The sequence below is a fragment of the Theropithecus gelada genome, chromosome 12, assembly GCF_003255815.1.
Source record: "Theropithecus gelada isolate Dixy chromosome 12, Tgel_1.0, whole genome shotgun sequence".
Lineage (NCBI taxonomy): Eukaryota > Metazoa > Chordata > Mammalia > Primates > Cercopithecidae > Theropithecus > Theropithecus gelada.
The window spans coordinates 65,082,649-65,102,180 of NC_037680.1; the positions used below are offsets into that span (position 1 = coordinate 65,082,649).

The window sequence follows — 19,532 nt, forward strand, 5'->3', positions numbered from 1 at the left end:
TTGACTTGCATTCCGTGATGATTATGATATTGAGCATGTTTTAATATACTTGTTGACTGAATGTGTGTCTTCCTGTGGGAAATGTCTATTCATGTACTTTCCTTTTTTTTTTTTTTTAAATGGGAACATTTTTTTTTCCCCCTAAGTTATTTGAGTTCCTTATATGATCTGGAAGTTAGTCCTCTGTCAGATGAAGAATCTGAAAATATTTTCTCCAGTTCAAAAGTTGTTTCTTCATTGTGTTGATTGTTTATTTTTCTGTGCAGAAGCTTTTTAGTGTAATTAAGTATCATTTGTCTATTTTTGTTTGTGTTGCCAGTACTTTTGAGATCTTAGTCATAAATTCTCTGCCCAGTCCAATGTTCAGTAGTTTTCCTTAGATTTTCTTTTAATATTTTTACAGTTCCAGATATTACGTTTAAGTTTTTAGGCCACTTTGAGTTGATTTTTGTATGTTGTGAGAGATAGGGGTCCAGTTTCATTCTCCATGTGGCTATTCAATTTTCCCAGAACCATTAATTGAAGAGGATGTTCTTTCTCTAGTGTAAGTTCTTTTTGGCTTTGTCAAAGCTCAGTTGACTGTAAATATGTGGTTTTATTTCTGAGTTCTTTATTCTATTCCATTAGTCTGTGTATCTGTTTTTATACCAATACCATACTTCTTTGGTTATTGTTACCTTGTAGTATATTTTGAAGTCAGGTAATGTGATGCCTCCAGCTTGTCTCTTTTTGCTCAGAATTGCTTTAAGCTTGCCGTTTCTTCGTTTCTTATTCTGTGATGAATGATGTAAGTATTTTGATAGGCATTGCATTGAGTCTGCAGGTTGCTTTGGATGGTAGAGTCATTTAAATGATACTATTTCTTAGGATCCATGAATGTAGGATATTTTTCTATTTGTTTGTGTCATTGACTATTTCTTTTATCAGTGTTTTGTAGCTCTCCTTATAGAGAACTTTTACCTCCTTGGTTAAATTTATTCATATATATTTATTCCTATATATATGTATATACGTATATGTGTTTATCTCTCTATCTATATATATGCATGTGTATACATATTGCACTATTGTAACTGAGATTGCTGTCTTGATTTCCTTCTCAGTTACATCACTGGCGTACAGAAATGCTCCTGATTTTTGTACCTTAATTTTGTATCCTCCATCTTACTAAATTCATTTATCAAAGCTAAGAATTTTTTTATGGAGCAATTAGATTTTTCTAGATATAAGATCATATCAGCAAACTGGGATAATTTGACTTCCTCTTTTCCAACTTGGATGCCTTTTATTTCTTTCTTATGTTTGATTGACCTGGGTGGACTTCCAGTACTGTGTTGAATAGGCGTGACGAAGGTGGGCATTCTTGTCTTGTTCCAGTTCTTAGAGGAAAGGCTTTCAACATTTCCTCCTTCAGTATGACATTAGGTGTGGGTTTGTTATTTCATGGTATGTTTCTTCTATGCCTAGTTTGTTGAGAAATTTTTATCATGAAGGAATGTTGAACTTTATCGAATTCTTTTTCTGTGCCTATTGAGATGATTATTTTTTGTCCTTCATTCCATTAATTTCAGTTACCACCTTTATTGATTTGTATATGTTGAACCATCCATGCATCTCTGGTATAAATCCCACTCAGTCATGGTGTATTATATTTTTGTGTGCTGTTGAATTGAGTTAGCTAGCATTTTGTTGAAGATTTTGTTTCTATGTTCATCAGTAATATTGACCAGTAGTTTTGTTTTTTTTGTTGTTGTTGTATCCTTATCTGGTTTTGTTATAAAGGTGATCTTGGCCTTACAGAATGAGTTAAGAAGAATCCCGTTCTTCAGTATTTTGGAATAGTTTCAGGATTGGTATTAGTTCTTTGTATATTTGGTAGACTTTTGTTGTGAATCCATCTGGTCCTGAGCTTTTCTTTGTTGAGACAGTTTTTATTACTGATTCAATATTGCTACTCATATTGGCCTGTCCAGGTTTTCTATTTTCTCCTGATTCACTTTTGTTAGGTTGCATATTTCCAGGAACTTACGCATTTACTCTAGATTGTTCAGATTATTCAGTTTGTCAGCATGTAGTTGTTTATAGTAGTCTTTGGTGATCTTTGTATTTATGTGGTTAGTTGTTAAATTTCCTTTCTCATTCTAATTTAGTTTATTTGGATCTTTTCTGTTCTTGGTTAGCCTACTTAATGATTTCTCAATTTTACTTATTTCAAAGAACCAATTTTTTGTTTCTTTGATCTTGTGTATTTTTTAGTCTCTATTTCATTTAGTTCTGCTCTGATCTTTTTAATTTATTTTATAATGTTAATTTTGGGTTGGTGTGTTCTGACTTTTCTAGTTCCTTAAGATGTATTGTTAAGTTGTTAACGTGTTATCTTTCTACAGGAATTTGTTGATACAGGATTTTATTGCTATAAACATTCCTCTTCGTACTGCTTTTACTGTATCTCACAGGTTTTAGTTTGTTTCCATTTTCATTTGTTTCAGTAATTTTTTTTTTATTTCCATCTTAATTTCTTTGTCAACCCCATGGTCATTCAGGAGCATGTTGTTTAATTTTCATGTATTTGTATGTTTTCAAAGTTCTTGTTAGTATTGATTTATTTTTATTCCATTGTGGTCTGAGGGGATAGTAGAAATTATTATCATTTTTTTATTTGTTGAGGCTTGTTCTATGGCCTAATATATGGGCTATACCGGGAAATGTTCTATGTGCTAATGAAAAGAATCTTCTGCAGTTTTTGGATAGAATATTCTATAAATGTGTATTAGGTCAATTTGGTCCATAGTACAATTTAAATTTGGGGGGTTTCATTGTCTGTCTAGATGATCTATCTAGTACTGACAATGGAATTTTGGATTCCCCTACTATTATTGTATTGCAATCTATCTCTCTCTTTAGATCTAGAAATATTTACTTTATGGATCTTTGTGCTCCAATATTGAGTGCATATATATTTAGATTTTTTTAGAATTGTTATATCCTCTCACTGGATGTATTCCTTTATCATTATATAATGACCTTTCCATCTTTTTAGAACTGTTTTTGTCTTAAAGCCTATTTTATCTAAGTATAGCTATTTCTGCTTGCTTTTGGTTTTCATCTGTGTAGAATATCTTTTTCTGTCCCTTTACTTTTAGTCTATATGTGCCTATACTGGTAAGGTGAGTTTCTAGAAGGGAGCATATATTTGGATCATTTTAAACATCAATTCATTCATACTATGTATTTATGTAGAAAACTTAATCCATTTACAGTCAGTGTATCATTGCTAGGTAAGGCTTTGTTCCTGTCATATTGTTAATTGTTTTCTGGTTGTTTTATATATAACTTTCTTCTGTTATTGTTCATCTTTGTTGTTTTGGTAGATGTCTGTAGTGGTACACTTTGAGTCTTGTATCTTTTTCCTTTGTGTTATTTCTTTACCAATAAGTTTTATACTTTCATGTGTTTTCCTGATGGTAAATCTTGTCCATTTGTTTCCAGGTTTAAGACTTCCTTGAGCAATTCATATAAGACCAGTCTAGTTGTAACAAATTCCCTCAGTATTTACTTGTCTGAGAAAGACTTTATTTCTTCTTCATTTAGAAAGGAGAATATTGCTGGATATCATGTTCCTTTTTTTTTTTTTTCTTTTAGCACTTTGAATATTTTAGCCCATTCTCTTCTACTCTGTAATGTTTTTGCTGAGCACTGTTAAGCTGATATGATTTCCTTTATAGGTGACTAGACACTTTCCTCTTGCTGTTTTTAGAATTCTTTATCTTTGACTTTAGATAGTCTGAGTATAATGTGCCATGGTGACTGCCTTTTTGCTTTGTATCTGCTTGGCGATCATTGATCTTTCAGTAAGTGGATATTTATATCTCCTGCTAGACTTAAAGAGATTTCATCTAGGCTGGGTGTGGTGGCTCACAATTGTAATCTCAGCACTTTAGAAGGCCTAGGAAGGTGGATAACGAGGTCAGGAGTTTGAGACCAGTCTGGCCAATATGGTGAAACCCCATCTCTACTAAAAGTACAAAAATTAGCCAGGCATGGTTGCATGCACCTGTAATCTCAGCTACTTGGGAGGCTGAGGCAGAAGAATTCCTTGAACCCAGGAGACAGAGGTTGCAGTGAGCTACGATTGAACCACTGCACCCCATCCTGGGCAACAGAGCAAGACTCCATCTCAAAAAAAAAAAAAAAAGGAAAAAAAAAAAGAAAAAGAAAAGAAAGTTTTCATCTACTATTTCATGAAATGGATTTTCTAATCCCTTTGTGCTTTCTTCACCCTTGGGGACACTGATAATTTGAATTTTCAGTAACTTTAAGGTGTCACAAATGGCATGAAGGCTTTCCTCATTCTTTTCTATTATTTTTATCTTTATATTTGTCTGACTGAATTATTTCAAAAGATCTGTGGATTTGAGACATTTTTTTCTTCCGCTTGATCTAGTCTATTGTCAAGTTATCATTGTGTTTCTCCTCAATGAGTTCTTAAGTTCTAGAATTTATCTTTCATTCTTCTAAAACATATCTATCTCTTTGGTGTTTTTCTCATTCATATACTGATTTGTTTTTCTGATTTCTTTTTATTGTTTTTCAGGTTTCTCTTGTATCTCACTGAGCTTCTTTCAAATCAGTATCTTCAATTCTTTATCTGGGATTTTGGGAGTTTCTTTTTTATTAAGATCTATTGGAGATCTTAATTTATTGGAGAATTATTATGTTTCTTTCAAGATGTCATATTTCCTTGATTTTTATGTTTCCTGTGTCCTTATGTTTATATCTGCACATCTATGTAAAAGTCACTTCTTCCTGTTTTTGAATTTACTTTTTGTGGGGAGGAAATTTTCCTGAAAATGAATCTATGGTGTTGGTTGAGTAGGGCACTTTGACTTTGATTTTGGTTGTATACAGCAATGTAATCTCTGAATGATTTATTTTGCTCTTATATTACTCTATTCTCACATTGCTATAAAGGAATACCTGAGACTGTGTAATAGTCTGCTGGCATCTGCTTAGCTTTTGGGGAAGCCTCAGGAAATTTACAATCATGGCAGAACGTGAAGCATGAGCAGGCATGGCTTCCATGGCAGGAGCAGTAGCAGGAGGGTTGGCGGGGAAGATGCTACACATTTTTAAATGACCAGATCTCATGAGAACTCACTCACTATGGTGAGAACAGCACCATGAGGATGTTGCTAATTAGAAATCTACCACCACGTTGCAATCACCTACCACCAGGCCCCATCTCCCAACAATGGAGATTACAGTTTGACATGAGATTTAGTAGGGTCAGAGATCCAAACCATATCTTTCTGCATCTGGTCCCCCAAATCTCATATCCTTCTCACACTGCAAAATACAATCATACCTTTCCAACAGTCCCCAAAGTCTTAACTCGTTTCGGCATTAACCCAAAAGTCCAAAGTCCAAAATCTCATCTGAGACAAGGGAAGTCCCGTTCACTTATGAGCCTGCAAAATCAAAAGCAAGTTAATTAATTTCAACATACAATGGGAGTACAAGTACTTGGTAAACATTCCCATTCCAAAAGGGAGAAATTGGCCAAGGAAAGGAGATACAGGCCTCATGCAATCCCAAAATCCAGCAGGGCAGTCATTACATCTTAAAGCTCCAAAAGAATCTTCTTTGACTCCATGTCCCATATCCAGGGCCCACTGGTTTGAGAGGTGGGCTCCCAAAGTCTTGGGCAACTCTGCCCCTGTGGCTTTGCGGGGTTCAGCCCTAATGGCTACTATCATGTGCTGGTGTTAAGTTCTTGTGACTTTTCAAGCACAAGGTGCAAACTCTCAGTGGATCCACCATTCTGGGGTCTGAAAGATGGTGGCCCTTTTCTCACAGCTCCACTAGGCAGTCCTCCAATGGGGAGTCTGTATGGGGTGTCTAATGAGGGCTCCAATCTTACAGCAAAGCTCACCTCTTACACTCTGTGTATCTACAAGCTTAACACCACGTGGAAACTGCCAAAGCTTATGACTTGCACCCTCTGAAGCAGTAGCTTATACTTTTTACCTAGGCGTCTTTGAGCCATAGTTGGAGCTGGAGTGGCTGGGAAGCAGGGAATAGTGTTGTGAGGCTGTGCAGGGCAGTGGGGCCTTGGCCCTGGCCCGTGAAACTGTTCTTCCCTCTTAGGAAGCCTGCAATAGGAGGTTATGCCACAGAGGCCTCTGAAATTACCTTAAGGCCTTTCGCCCATTATCTTGTCTGTTAGTGCTTGGCTCCTTTTCACTTGTGAAAATTTTTGCAGCTTGCTTGAATTCCTGCCCTGAAAATGGGCTCCTCTTTTCTACCACATGGCCAGTGATATGGTTTGGCTCTGTGTCCCCACCTAAATCTCACCTTGAATTGTACTCCCATAATTCCCACGGGACCCAATGGGAGATAATTTGAATCATGGGGGCAGTTTCCACCATACTATTCTCATGGTAGTGAATAAGTCTCATGAGATCTGATGGTTTTATCAGGGGTTTCTGCTTTTGCATCTTTCTCATTTTCTCTTGCCACTGCCATGTAAGAAGTGCTTTTTGCCTCCTGCCATGATTCTGAGGCCTCCACAGCCATGGGGAACTGTAAGTCCAATTAAACCTCTTTTTCTTCCCAGTCCCAGGTATGTCTTTATCAGCAGCATGAAAACAGACTAATACAGTAAATTGGTACGAGTAGAGTGTGGTGTTGCTGAAAAGATATCCAAAAATGTGGAAGCGGCTTTGGAACTGGGTAACAGGCAGAGGTTGCAAGAGTGCAGAAGTTGCAAGAGTTTGGAGAGTGCAGAAGAAGACAGGGAAATTTGGGAAAGTTTAGAACTTCCTGGAGACTTGTTGAATGGCTTTGACCAAAAGCCTGAATGTGATATGGACAATAAGGTCCAGGTTGAGGTGGTCTCAGATGGAGATGAAGAACTTATTGGAAATTGAAGCAGAGGTGACTCTTGTTATGTTTTAGCAAAGAGAATGGCAGTATTTTGCTCCTGCATTCAAGATTTGCAGAAGTTTGAACTTGAGAGAGATAATTTAGGGTATCTGGTGGAAGAAATTTCTAAGCATCAAAACATTCAAGAAGTAACCTGGGTGCTGTTAAAGGCATTCAGTTTTATAAGGGAAGCAGAGCATAAAAGTTCAGAAAATTTGCAACCTGACAATGTGATAGAAAAGAAAAACCCATTTTTTGAGGAGAAATTCAAACTGCTACAGAAATTTGCATAGAGAATGAGGAGCCAAATGTTAATCCCCAAGACAATGGGGAAAATGTCTCCAGGGCATGTCAGAGGTGTTCACAGCAATCCCTCCCATCACAGGCCCTGAGGCCTAGGAGAAAATGGTTTCCTGGGCCTGGCCCAGGGTCCCTGTGCTGTGTGCACCCTAGGGAGTTGGTGCCCTGCATCCAAGTTACTTCAGCCGTGGCTAAAATGGTCCAGGGTAGAGCTCAAGCTACGGCTTCAGAGAGTGCAAGTCCCAAGCCTTGGCAGCTTCCATGTAGTGTTGAGCCTGCAAGTGCACAGAAGTCAATAATTGGGGTTTGAGAACCTCTACCTAGATTTCAGAAGATGTATGGAAACACCTGGATGCCCAGGCAGAATTATGCCACAGGGGTGGGGCACTCATGGAGAACCTTTGCTAGGGCAGTGTGGAGGGGAAATGTGGGGTCAGAGCACCCATACAGAGTCCCCACTGGGGCACTGCCTAGGGGAGCTGTGAGAAGAGGCCCACTTGCTTTTGATTTTACAGGCTCATAGGTAGAAGGGACTAGCGTTGTCTCAGATGAGACTTTGAACTGTGGACTTTTGGGTTAATGCTTAAATGAATTAAGGCTTTGGGGGACTGTTGGAAAGGCATGATTGGTTTTGAAATGTGAGGACATGAGATTTGGAGAGGCCGGAGTAGAATGATGTGGTTTGACTCTGTGTCCGCACCTAAATCTCATCTTGAATTGCAGCTCCCATAATTGCCACATGTTGTGGGAGGAACCTGGTGGAGATAATTTAAATCATCGGGGCAGTTTCCCACATACTGTTCTCATGGTAGTGAATAAGTCTCATGAGATCTGATAGTTTTATCAGGGGTTTTCACTTTTGCATCTTCCTCATTTTATCTGGCCACTGCCACATAAAAAGGGCCTTTTGCTTCCTGCCATGATTCTGGGTATGTCTTTATCAGCAGCATGAAAATGGACTAATATAGCCAGGCTGCAAATTTTCTAAACTTTTATGCTCTACTTTCCCTTTAAACATAAGTTCCAACTTTAGGTAATTTCTTTGCTTATGCATATGAGTATAGCTTGTTAGAAGCAGCCAGGTCAAACCTTGAATGCTTTGTTGCTTAGAAATTTCTTCCTCCAGATACCCTAAATCATCATTCTCAAGTTGAAAGTTCCACCTAGGACAGGGGCACAATGCAGCTAAGTTATTTACTAAGGTGTAACAAAAGTGACCTTTCCTCCAGTTCCCCATAAGTTCCTCACTTATATCTGAGACCTTCTCAGGTTGGACTTCACTGTCTACATCACTATTGGCATTTTGGTCACAACCATTTAACTAGTCTCTAGAAAATTCCAAACTTTCCCTCATTTTCCCATCTTCTGAGCCCTTTAAAGTCTTCCAGCCTCTGCCTGTTACCCAGTTCCAAAGTGACTTCCACATGTTCAGGTAGTTTTATAGCAATGCCCCAGTCTTCGGTACCAGTTTTCTGTATTAGTATGTTCTCACATTGCTATAAAGATACACCTAAGATGGGGTAATTTATAAAGAGAGAAGTTTAATTGGTTCACAATTCTACAGGCTGTACAGGAAGCATGATGCTGGCCTCTACACAGCTTCTGTTGATGCCTCAAGACACTTACCATCGTGACAGAAGGCAAAGCAGGTGCAGGCATGGCTTACATGGCAGGAGCAGGATGGAAGGTAATGAGGAGGTGCTGCATACTTTTAAGTGACCAGATCTCATGAGAACCTACTCACTATTATGAGAACAGCACCAAACAGATGGTGCTAAACCATTTATAAGAAATTCACCCCCATGATCGAATCACCTCCCACCAGGTCCCACCTCCAATACTGGAGATTACAATTTGATATGAGATTTCATGGAGACAGAGGTCCAAACCATATCAGCTATAAACAGCAGTAGTGAGAGCTGCCATTTCCTTGGAGGGTTAGTGTGCAGATATTAGGGGAGGTTGTGGTGAATTTGTCCTGGGGACTGGAATGTTAAGCATATCACTGTTTAAGCCCCAGTCGTGGCAACAGTAGGCTGATCATACCTATCTTTATTCTCTCTAGGCTGATATATACAGGCAGTGGTGTTATGGTTATCAGTGGACCAATTCTTGGGCCTCTAGTTGGCTTGCTTGGATGCCAGTCATGGCCACAGTGGACTGAGCAGGTGGACAAGTTCTTGGTCCCCTAAGCAGGCACTGTGGTATGGGTTATGGTAGTATCAGTGACAGGAAAATTATCTGCATCCCAGGTACTGTATGTTGATGTTGACAGTGGCTATGATGGGCTGTGTGAGCCAGTCTTCAGGCCCTTAGGTGTGAGTTAAGGTAGTAGCATCCAGGAGTTTAGAGTTTAGGACCAACCTCACGCCTCTGGGAGGTGTACTCAAGTGCCCAATGTCGTGGATTGTGTTGGGTAATCCACAGGACCCTGGGCTAAGTCCTGGAGTCTGTGCTGGGCAAGCTTGTGCTCAGATCCCCCAGTGGTGACAGTAGTCGCTAGCTGTAGTGGGCAGGGGCAGGGCAATTCTCAGGTCCCTGGCAGAATGCATGAGTGAGGGGCAGTAGTAGCCACGCTGAAGCCCCAGCATTGCAGACGTTGGCGTTGGCCTTGGTAGCCACATCTTGGGCTGGGGTGTGGGGAATGCGCATCCTTCTTATGGCCCAGTCCTGTTGCACTTGCCTTCAGCCCTGGCAGTGGTAGTCCTTGCCTAGGTTGTACCTGAGCCCCAGCTACAGGAGCCCCTACCCAGCTTGTGACTAAGTTTCAGTGGCAACTTGCGCCCCACTCACATCCCATTCTCAGTCTCCGTGGCACTTGTGTGCTATCCGGCCGCTACAGCCAATGCCTTGTTTGTTTCTCAGCCTCACCCATGGGAGCTTATTCCCAGGTCATGTCCTAGTCCCAGCAGCAACAGCCTAAGTTTCCCTAATGTCTCAGCCTCAGCACTTCTGGGCCCCAGGACAGTGTGCAATCTGCTCAAGGCTAGGATTCAAACTGGCATCTTGCTGTAGCTGCTTAGGTCTCAGAAATATTGTGGGACCTAGTGCAAGCTCCCTCATGGGAGCAGTTCTATCACATGGTCTACCAACAGCTCCATATTTTAGTTTCAGGAGTTGGGAGGGTTGAGGGGCTGTCCCTTTGTCAGGATTGCATGATTCCATGATGGGGATGAGGGCTGCTGGAAGTCTCTCACTCACTCTTTTCCCATGTATGGAAAGTCACTCCTGGCTCCCAGCTGATCTCAACCAAACAGACTGCCTGTCTTCTTCTTTCTTCCTTGCTTTTGGTGTTTCCTGTCACTTTTCTGTTGAATTTCAGTGTTTGCTCTTGGATTATATATTCAAAATGTGATTAAAGTGCCAAGATTTATTTATGAAATGACATTAGTTTCTTAAAAAATGAAACAGAAAATCTGGCAGTTTTATTTGGCAAAAAGGCAAATCTACAATTATAGTTGTACATTTTAATGCTTTTCTCAGCAATTGACAGAACAAGTAGAAAAAAAGTCAATAAAGGTACTCCCCCCCCAAAAAAAACCCAATATCACCCACTACTTTAATAGATATGAATAGAATCCTATCCCAAGCAACAGAGTGTACTTCCCTCTTGAATGCACATGGAATGTTTACAGAGGTACACTGTATGCTGGGTCATATTAGGGGACTCAATAAGTTTCAAAATGGAAAATATCACAGCATATATTGTCTAACTACAAATATATGGAACTAAATATTTGGCCCACATATTTAAAGTTAAATATTTTGTACAAATATTTACAATTAAAATACCCTTTATGTAACTCTAGCTAAAAGAAAAGTTACAGGGGAATTAAATTATTCCTTAATTGTAAAATACAATTTATCAAAATTTTTAAAAGATAAAGCTGCTGAGAGGCAAATTCATAGCTTTCAATCTTTATATAAGAAAATATAAAAAAGTTAAAATTAATCGTTTTAGTCCTGATATTATAAAGTTAAATGAAAACAAGAAAAACAAACCAAAATTAAAGTAGAAGGTTATGAAATGCTAGAATGGAATCAATGACATTGAAATTGGACAAAGAAAATTAACAAGGCCAAATATTCGTTCTTCATTAAGAATGAAATTAATAGTCGCTAAAAAGTCATCAGGGACAAAAGTGACAGAAAACACAAATTGCCAATACTAGAAATAGTGGCTGCAGATCCTATATTCTTTATAAGGATACAAAGATAAATATTATATAACTATTATTCCAGTAAATTTGGTAAATAATATAAAATTGATGAATATCTTGAAACTCAATTTACCAGATTGAAAAATCTGAATATATAAAATTATACATAAATATTTAATATAAATATATTTAATTTATAAATGTAAACTTATATTTTTTAAAAAGATTTGGAACTAAATATTTGGCCCACATATTTGGAATTAAATATGTGGTCCAAATATTTGACAAAACTTTTTGACAAGTGAAATACCAAGCCCAGATAGTTTCACCATTAAAATTTGTAAAACATTTCTTTTTAAAATACCAATTATACATAAATCTTTTCAGAATTAAGAGAATAAAGTAACACTTCTAATCATTTTATGAAGCCAATGTTTCCCTGATTGAAAAACATAACAAAGACCTTACAAAAAATGAAAATTATATTCCAGTGTTTCTTATGATATAGACTTAACACTCTTTTACATAATAATTCCAAATCAAGTCCAGCAATATATAAAATATAAAAGAGATAATACATTATTACCCGATGAGGTTTATCCCAGGAATTCAAGTTTGGTTTAACATACAAAAAATCAATCAACATAATACAACATCTTAGCAGAATAATAACACCGTAATTTCAGCAAATACAGAAAAGCCAATAGACAAAATTCAACGCATTGCTGCTAAATTTATAACACGCTAGGAATAGAAGAGACTTTTTTTTTTCTGATAAAAACTTTAAAAGTCCTACAGGTAACATCATAATTAACGGTGAATTATTGAATGCTTTCCTTCTAAGACTGGGAGCGATGTAAGGATGTCCATTTTTACTACCTATTTAACGTGGTATTAGGTGTCTTAGCTAGTGAATAGATGGGGAGCAAAGGCACAAAGATAGGAAAGAAATAGGAAAAAATTGTCTTTTTTCGCAGATATAGTATCAACTTTTTTACATAAAAATTGCTGAGAATCTACAACCACTAGATTTATGAAACAAATTTAGCAAAAACAAAGCTTACAAGTCATGTACAAAATTAAATTATGCCTGTCTACTAGCAAAAAGAAAGAAAGAAAAATGTATTTACTCTAGCATCAGGAAACATGAAATAATGAGAATTTTAAAAATATGCAAGGCCTCCATACTGAAATCTTCAAAGTATTGATGTAAGTAAAAAAGACCTAAAGTAATGGAAGAAAGATATCATATTTATGGATTGGAAGGCTCAGTTTAATTGTGGTCAATTCTACCAAATTTATCGATCCATGGTTTCAATACAATTCTGATTAAAATCACAATGGGATTGTTTGTAAAAATTGCAAAGTTACTTCTAATAAGGTATATAAATGACCTAGAGTGAAAACAAATTAATTTTGAGAGAGAAACCCAAAATCTGGGGAAGCATACCTGGTGTCAGAACTTACCTTTAACTCTTATCAAGTCAGGGTGGTATTAATGTAATAATAAGTAATAAGTGAACTCTATTGTAGAGTTTAAAAATATCCATACATACATGGTTAATTTTTTTTCCACAAATGTGACAAAAAAATTCAATGGAAAAAAGAAAGTCTTTTTGACAAATGGTGTTGAAATAACTAGCTAAATATATGGAAAAAATTATGAAAATTATCTTCTACTTATGGTACATAAAACTATTTGAGATGGATCATAGACATAAAAGTAGAAGCTTTTGTAATCTTATATGTAACTTTAATTAAAACATAGAATGTCATTATGAACTTTGGATGAATAGTGATTTCCTAGAAATGACCCCAAAAGCACTACACATGAACAAAAAAAGAATACAATGGACTTTATCAAAAATAAAACATTGTCTGTTAATCTGTAAACACTATCAGCAAACTGAAAAAGCAAGCGGCTATTTTCCCAATACATGTATCTGAAAAAGGATCTGTATCCAGACTATATAAAAAACTCCTAAAAGTCACTAATAAAAAGACAAAACACCTAATAAAAGTGGGCAGTAGACTTCTATAGGAAGTTAGTTTATTAAAGAGAACATAAAAAAGGCAACGAACACATGAAACTGGGCTAATATTATTATTCAACAGGGAAATATAAATTTAAAACACATTAATATAGCATCACTTGTCCAGTATATTGTCTGAAATGAAAAAGACTGTCAATATCTGTTGTTTCTGAGAATGTGACATAACGAAAAGTCTCTTACTGCTGGTGGAAATTCAAAATGATATTACTTTGGAAAACAGTTGCACAGTTTCTTATAATGTTAAAGGTAGACCTCCTATGATTTAACAATTACCTTCTAGGTATTTACCAAGAGACAAGAAAACATATGTCTACAAAAAGATCTTAGAAGAATGTTTGTGGTAGTTTTCATGTCTAATAACTAAGAACTGACAAAACCATGAATGTCCATCAGTAGTACAATGGATAAATCACTTGTGGTATATCAGCAGCAAATGCTAATCAGCAACAAAACCAATATGTTATTGATATGTACGACACGTATGAAACTCAACAACTTTAAGTTAACAGAAGAATACAGACACAAAAGAATACATATTATATAGTCTATTTTTATAGATATCAAGGACAGGCAAAACTGATTTATAATGATAAAAATTGGAGAATGGTCACCCATAATAGATGGGATTTGACTGAAAGTAGGCATAAGAGACATTCTGGCAGGCTAGAAATATTATTTATTTTTAATAAGTTGGGGATTATGTATCTTATACGATTTATAAATTTATTATGATCTGTGCATTTCATTGTATATAAATTTTACCCCCCACCCCCAAAAGTGTGAAGGTTGGAGAGTCAGAAATCTGGATTTAAATTTCATTTTCTCCACTCACTAGCTTTAGGCAAGTTATACAACTTTACAAAATTGCAGTTTCATCATATGTATTGTGGGGTAATTATAATCCTTACTTCAGAGCCATAATGAGAATCAAGTAAAATAATATATGCAGAATATTTACTAGACAGCTAAGTGCCTAATAAAGATGTTATTATAAAACGAGAACATGTTTTTTTAAAGTTACTAATATAAATAAATAATATGAGGCCAAATATCATTAATGAAGAATCAACAATGTTACCATTTAAATGATTCTTTATAATGTACAAATTGATTATTTGAAGATAACATAATGTCTCGTTAAAAGAATACATCGACACTTTGGGAGGCCAAGGCGGGTGGATCACCTGTGGGCAGGAGTTCGAGACCAGCCTGGCCAACATAGTGAAACCCCGTCTCTACTAAAAATACAAAAATTAGCTGGGTATGGTGGCGCATCCCAGCAACTCAGGAGGCTGAGGCAGGAGAATTTCTTGAACCCAGAGGGTGGAAGTTGCAGTTTGAGCTGAGATCGCGCCACTCTAGCCTTTTTGAGCCTCTCAAAAAAAAAAAAAAAAAAAGAAAGAAAACAAGAAGGATACATCAAAATCATAATTTAGAAGGGAAACAACCTATAATTAAAAATCTACTCATCTGACAAAGGTCTAATATCTAGAATTTACAAGGAACTTAAACATATTTATAAGAAAAAAAAAACCTCATCACAAAGTGGGCAAAGGATATGAAGAGACACTTCTCAAAAGAAGACATTTATGCGACCAACAAGCATATGAAAAGAAAACTCAACATCACTGATCATCAGAAAAATGCAAATCAAAACCACAATGAGATACCATCTCACACCAGTCAGAATGGTGATTATTAAAAAGTCAGGAAACAATAGATGCTGGCAAGCCTCTGGAGAAATAGAAACACTTTTACACTGTTGGTGGGAATGTAAATTAGTTCAATCATTGTGGAAGACAGGGTGGCAATTCCTCAAGGATCTAGAACTAGAACTACCATTTGACCCAGAAATCTCATTACTGGGTATACACCCAAAGGAATACAAATCATTCTACTATAAAGACAAATGCACACGTATGTTTATTGCAGCACTATTTCCAATAGCAAAGACTTGGAACCAACCCAAATGCCCATTAATGATAGATTGGATTAAGAAAAGGTGGTACATATATCCCATATCCCATGAAATACTATGCAGCCATATAAAGGAATGAGATCATGTCCTTTGCAGGGACATGGATGAAACTGGAAGCTGTCATCCTCAGCAAACTAACACAGGAACAGAAAACCAAACACCACGTGTTCTCACTCAGAAGTGGGAGTTGAACAATGAGAACACATGGACACAGAGAGTGGAACAACACACACCAGGGCCCATTAGGGGGTGGGAGGTGAGGGGAGGGAACTTGGAGGATGGGTCAATAGGTGCAGCAAACCACCATGGCACACGTATACCTATGTAACTAACCTGAACATTCTGCACATGTATCCCATGTTTTTTTAGAAGAAATTTTTAAAAAGAAGAAAAAAGTCTTTTTATCGTAAAATAAATAGAAACTTACTACCCAAAGATTTGAAATTAGAAACAGAAAACAAATTATTCATAATCCCACAATCTATCAAAACCGCTTCTACCACTTTTTAATGTTACAAATAATCTTAATATCTAACACAACCAGTTAGTTTAAGTCATTGAACATGCATACATTGGTATCTGTCATTTTCATTTATTTAGTAGTTTTTATTATAGCTCATTGTCATTTACTTTCCTGTCTTTTTTCTTTTCTTTCATAAAACAGTATTCCTTTAAAATATTATGTACATATTTTGCACTTTTTAGTTAACTAGGTTAAATACTGTATTTTTTGTCTAAAGCCCTCCTTAAATAATGAACTATAAAAATTCCATTAAATGATAGAAGCTGATTAACAAAGCATGTTTTCATTTTATGTTGATCACAGCAGATAATTATTAGGATTTGTAGTAAAGTTAAAGCATAGCATTTTCAATATATATTACTAGCAGTCTTCTTGTTGTCTGGTGGTCTTATGGCATAATTATGACAACATTAAATCTGACTCATGCCTTTACCAAAACTCTTTATAATGTTGATTAAGTAAATAAATCTCTATTTAATGTAAGTCTTTACTATGTGCAAGACATTATAAATTCAGTGGAGATATGAATGGAGAAGAAATGAGCTGGTGGACATAAGATATATTTGTGGCAGTTTCTAATCAATAGATTTGAGATTGTTAGTTGTTTACAAGCCCAAATTCAGATGATATATATATTTTTTGATCACTGGCATTGTGTTTTACCAAAATACAAACTGTTTACCATCACTTAAAATTGGGAGTTCTCATATAAAACTTCAGACTTCTGACCTTATCTTGTATACATAAGATCTGACAGTTTCAGATTGGAATTGCTCACTTCCACCAGGCAACAATTAACTGGGACCGAGTAGCAGGTGTGCCATTTAGAGGGCATACCTCAAGTTTTCCAGAGACACCACCTGGCAGCCTCATTCAGTTACCTGCTTAGGGTTTAACAAACCCGCCTCACAAGGAAAAGGAAATAAGTAGCCAAGCAAGAAGAGAAACGGCATTTGGCACTCTGCTTTCATTTAATAGGCACTAAATAGTTGAGAAAGGGAGAAAAACTGGTAAGAAAAAATAATACAATAAAAGAGATGAGAATTTTGACAGAAAGAACTCTTGCTTCCAACTTTCTTACTTCAACAGCTGTTCAGTAATGCCCACCCCAAGTCTGCTTGTGTTTTCAGTGCTGTGCCTGGGTAGGCATTGAGTTATTATGTTAGCATACTACCTTGCTCATTTACTACATCTCTACTACAAACTGTTGCCCTTTTGAAGTACCTCTTGTGAATGTCTTACAGTAAGTGCTTATATGAATGTTGTTTTCTCAATTCAAAAAAAGTTTGACATATTATTAAAATGCAAATCATTGTTTGATTTTTACACAGGCTGAAGAGATCACTTTAACAATTGGCCAAGCATTTGACCTGGCATACAGGAAATTTCTAGAATCAGGAGGAAAAGATGTTGAAACAAGAAAACAGATCGCAGGGTTACAAAAAAGAGTGAGTAAACTAAGCTTGTTGTTTTACATTTGTGTGATGTAAGTACAGGGAAACTTGCATATCATCAAACAAATTTAGAAGACCTGCCATTAAATTTCCCCCACACTGACTGATTGGAACTGCTTTCACTATGTTCCCATAATTTTTCATTCCTGATCCCCTGCACAGCTTTTTTTTTTTTTTTTTTTTTTTTAACTATTTTATATTGAATTCCCACAAGAACTTAGTGTTCTCATGTGACTTTGCTTCACTTCCTGATGCTTCTCATGGGGATCAGAGCAGCAGAAGCAGCAGATGCTGGGTAAGTGGTTTTCCATGCAGATCAGATTCCTTGGTAATTAAATTATGCCTTTCTCCACTCTTCAAAATCATCATAAGCAAGTTTCACTGTCTTGTGGTTATATTCCAAGATTATGGGTATAGTTTGCACAGTCCAACAAGAAAACAATGTTGAGATATTAGGAACATAAAATTTGCACACACATACAAATATATTATAAATTTAAGTCTTTCAATGATCTGAAATCCTCCAACATTTCCCAAACTTTATCAAACAGTTTTCTCCCCATGCACAACAAAGTACATTAAGGTTTTGCATAATATAAATTCCTACTCATAACTGTAGCCGGTATATTCCAAGAAAAAAAAACAGAAAGTTATTCAATAATCATTTTCTTTTTAGATCCAAGACTTAGAAACAGAAAATATGGAACTTAAAAATAAAGTACAAGATTTGGAAAACCAACTAAGAATAACTCAAGTATCAACATCTCCAGTGAGTATATTGAACATGTGTATGTTTTCCTTAGAAACAAGATTTTGTGGTGATAAAACAACCCTGTATCACTAGTTCTGCAATATTTCACATAATACTTTGGGATCAGTAATTTCAAAGTAAACATGCATAGAGATGAAGGCTGCTAAGCAGTTTAATTTAAAACTTAAAATTACCTAGTTAGTTCAAATCAGAGTTGTTTTCTATGTTGCTGTTTTCCTCTGGGTTTTCTAACATAATTCAACCCTCGACTTAGTCTTAAGTTTTATTAAATAATATAATTATTCTCTTTGTGGCATATTCTTCTTTCATTTCTATTAATTACTATTTGCTGAGTTAGACTTAATTACCTATGCCAGTCTCCCCTTGAAGTGCTCAACTTCATTATAGGAATTCAGCTGTGAGAAAGACTGAACCTGGTTTCTTATATTACATGGTAAGGGTTCCCACTGGGAGTGAGGCAATTGTATTTCAAACATTAAAATGAGTGGTATTCTCTGCAGACAAAACTCAAGTCCTTGTAGTTAAAATATTTATGTCTGATTCGTCACAGTTTTGAAATCCTTTTCCCAATACCATGTATGATGTCATTATTACGTGGTTTTGGCAAAGGGAATTTATTGGAGGGAGGTGGAATTTAAAACAATATTTTTTCTAGGCAAAATGTATTCAGGAGAAGATGATTTTTGGTTTGAATCATCTGTACTACTGATATTCTCTATTAAAGTGTATTTATTATTCTTCATTTAAAAAATTTAATATCTAAGCCAAGCACAGTGGCTTGTATCTGTAATCCCAACATTTTGGGAGGTCAAGGCAGGCAGATCGTTTGAGCCCAGGGGTTCAAGACGAGTCTGGCAACATGGTGAAACCTTGTCTCTACAGAAAATACAAAAAAGTATCCAGGCATGTTGGCACACCCCTGTAGTCTCAGCCACTGGGGAGGCTGAGGTGAGAGGAAGGCCTGAGCCCAGAGGTCATGGCTGCAGTGATCTATGATAGCACCACTCCACTCCATCCTGGGTGACAGAGAAAGACCCTGTTTCAAAAAAAAAAAAAATCATATCTAACTTATAACATAAACATGAACTGAAAAAAGAAATTTGTTGCAAAATTTTTTATGGAAGCTTATTGTGCTTCAATGAAAATGTTCATTTCTTAATATCTAATACTAGAATCGTTCACAAGGTCATCACTATGAATAAGAATGTTTCTATAGAAGTTTCATGTTGGGTTTCAAACTTGGCACACTCTGGAAATGGGTCAAAAAATGGTCTTTCTTGTAAACTCACATTTTTCCACCTCCCATATGAAAGTGTGAGCATTTCCATTGCTTGGCTTGTGGGTTTTGTGTTTTGTGCCAGTAGGGC

General features: G+C 36.4%; 1 protein-coding gene across 5 annotated transcripts in view; it reads left to right on the forward strand.

The window, feature by feature from the left end:
• The window catches only part of GULP1 (GULP, engulfment adaptor PTB domain containing 1), a 307,929-nt gene that overhangs the window by 263,404 nt on the left and 24,993 nt on the right, over nt 1-19,532 (forward strand). For all 5 annotated transcript variants that reach the window (XM_025404712.1, XM_025404710.1, XM_025404713.1 and 2 more), the window contains 2 exons: nt 17,271-17,387; nt 18,070-18,162. In XM_025404712.1, coding sequence (XP_025260497.1) covers nt 17,271-17,387; nt 18,070-18,162 — 210 coding nt within the window. The remainder of the gene's footprint in view (nt 1-17,270; nt 17,388-18,069; nt 18,163-19,532) is intronic.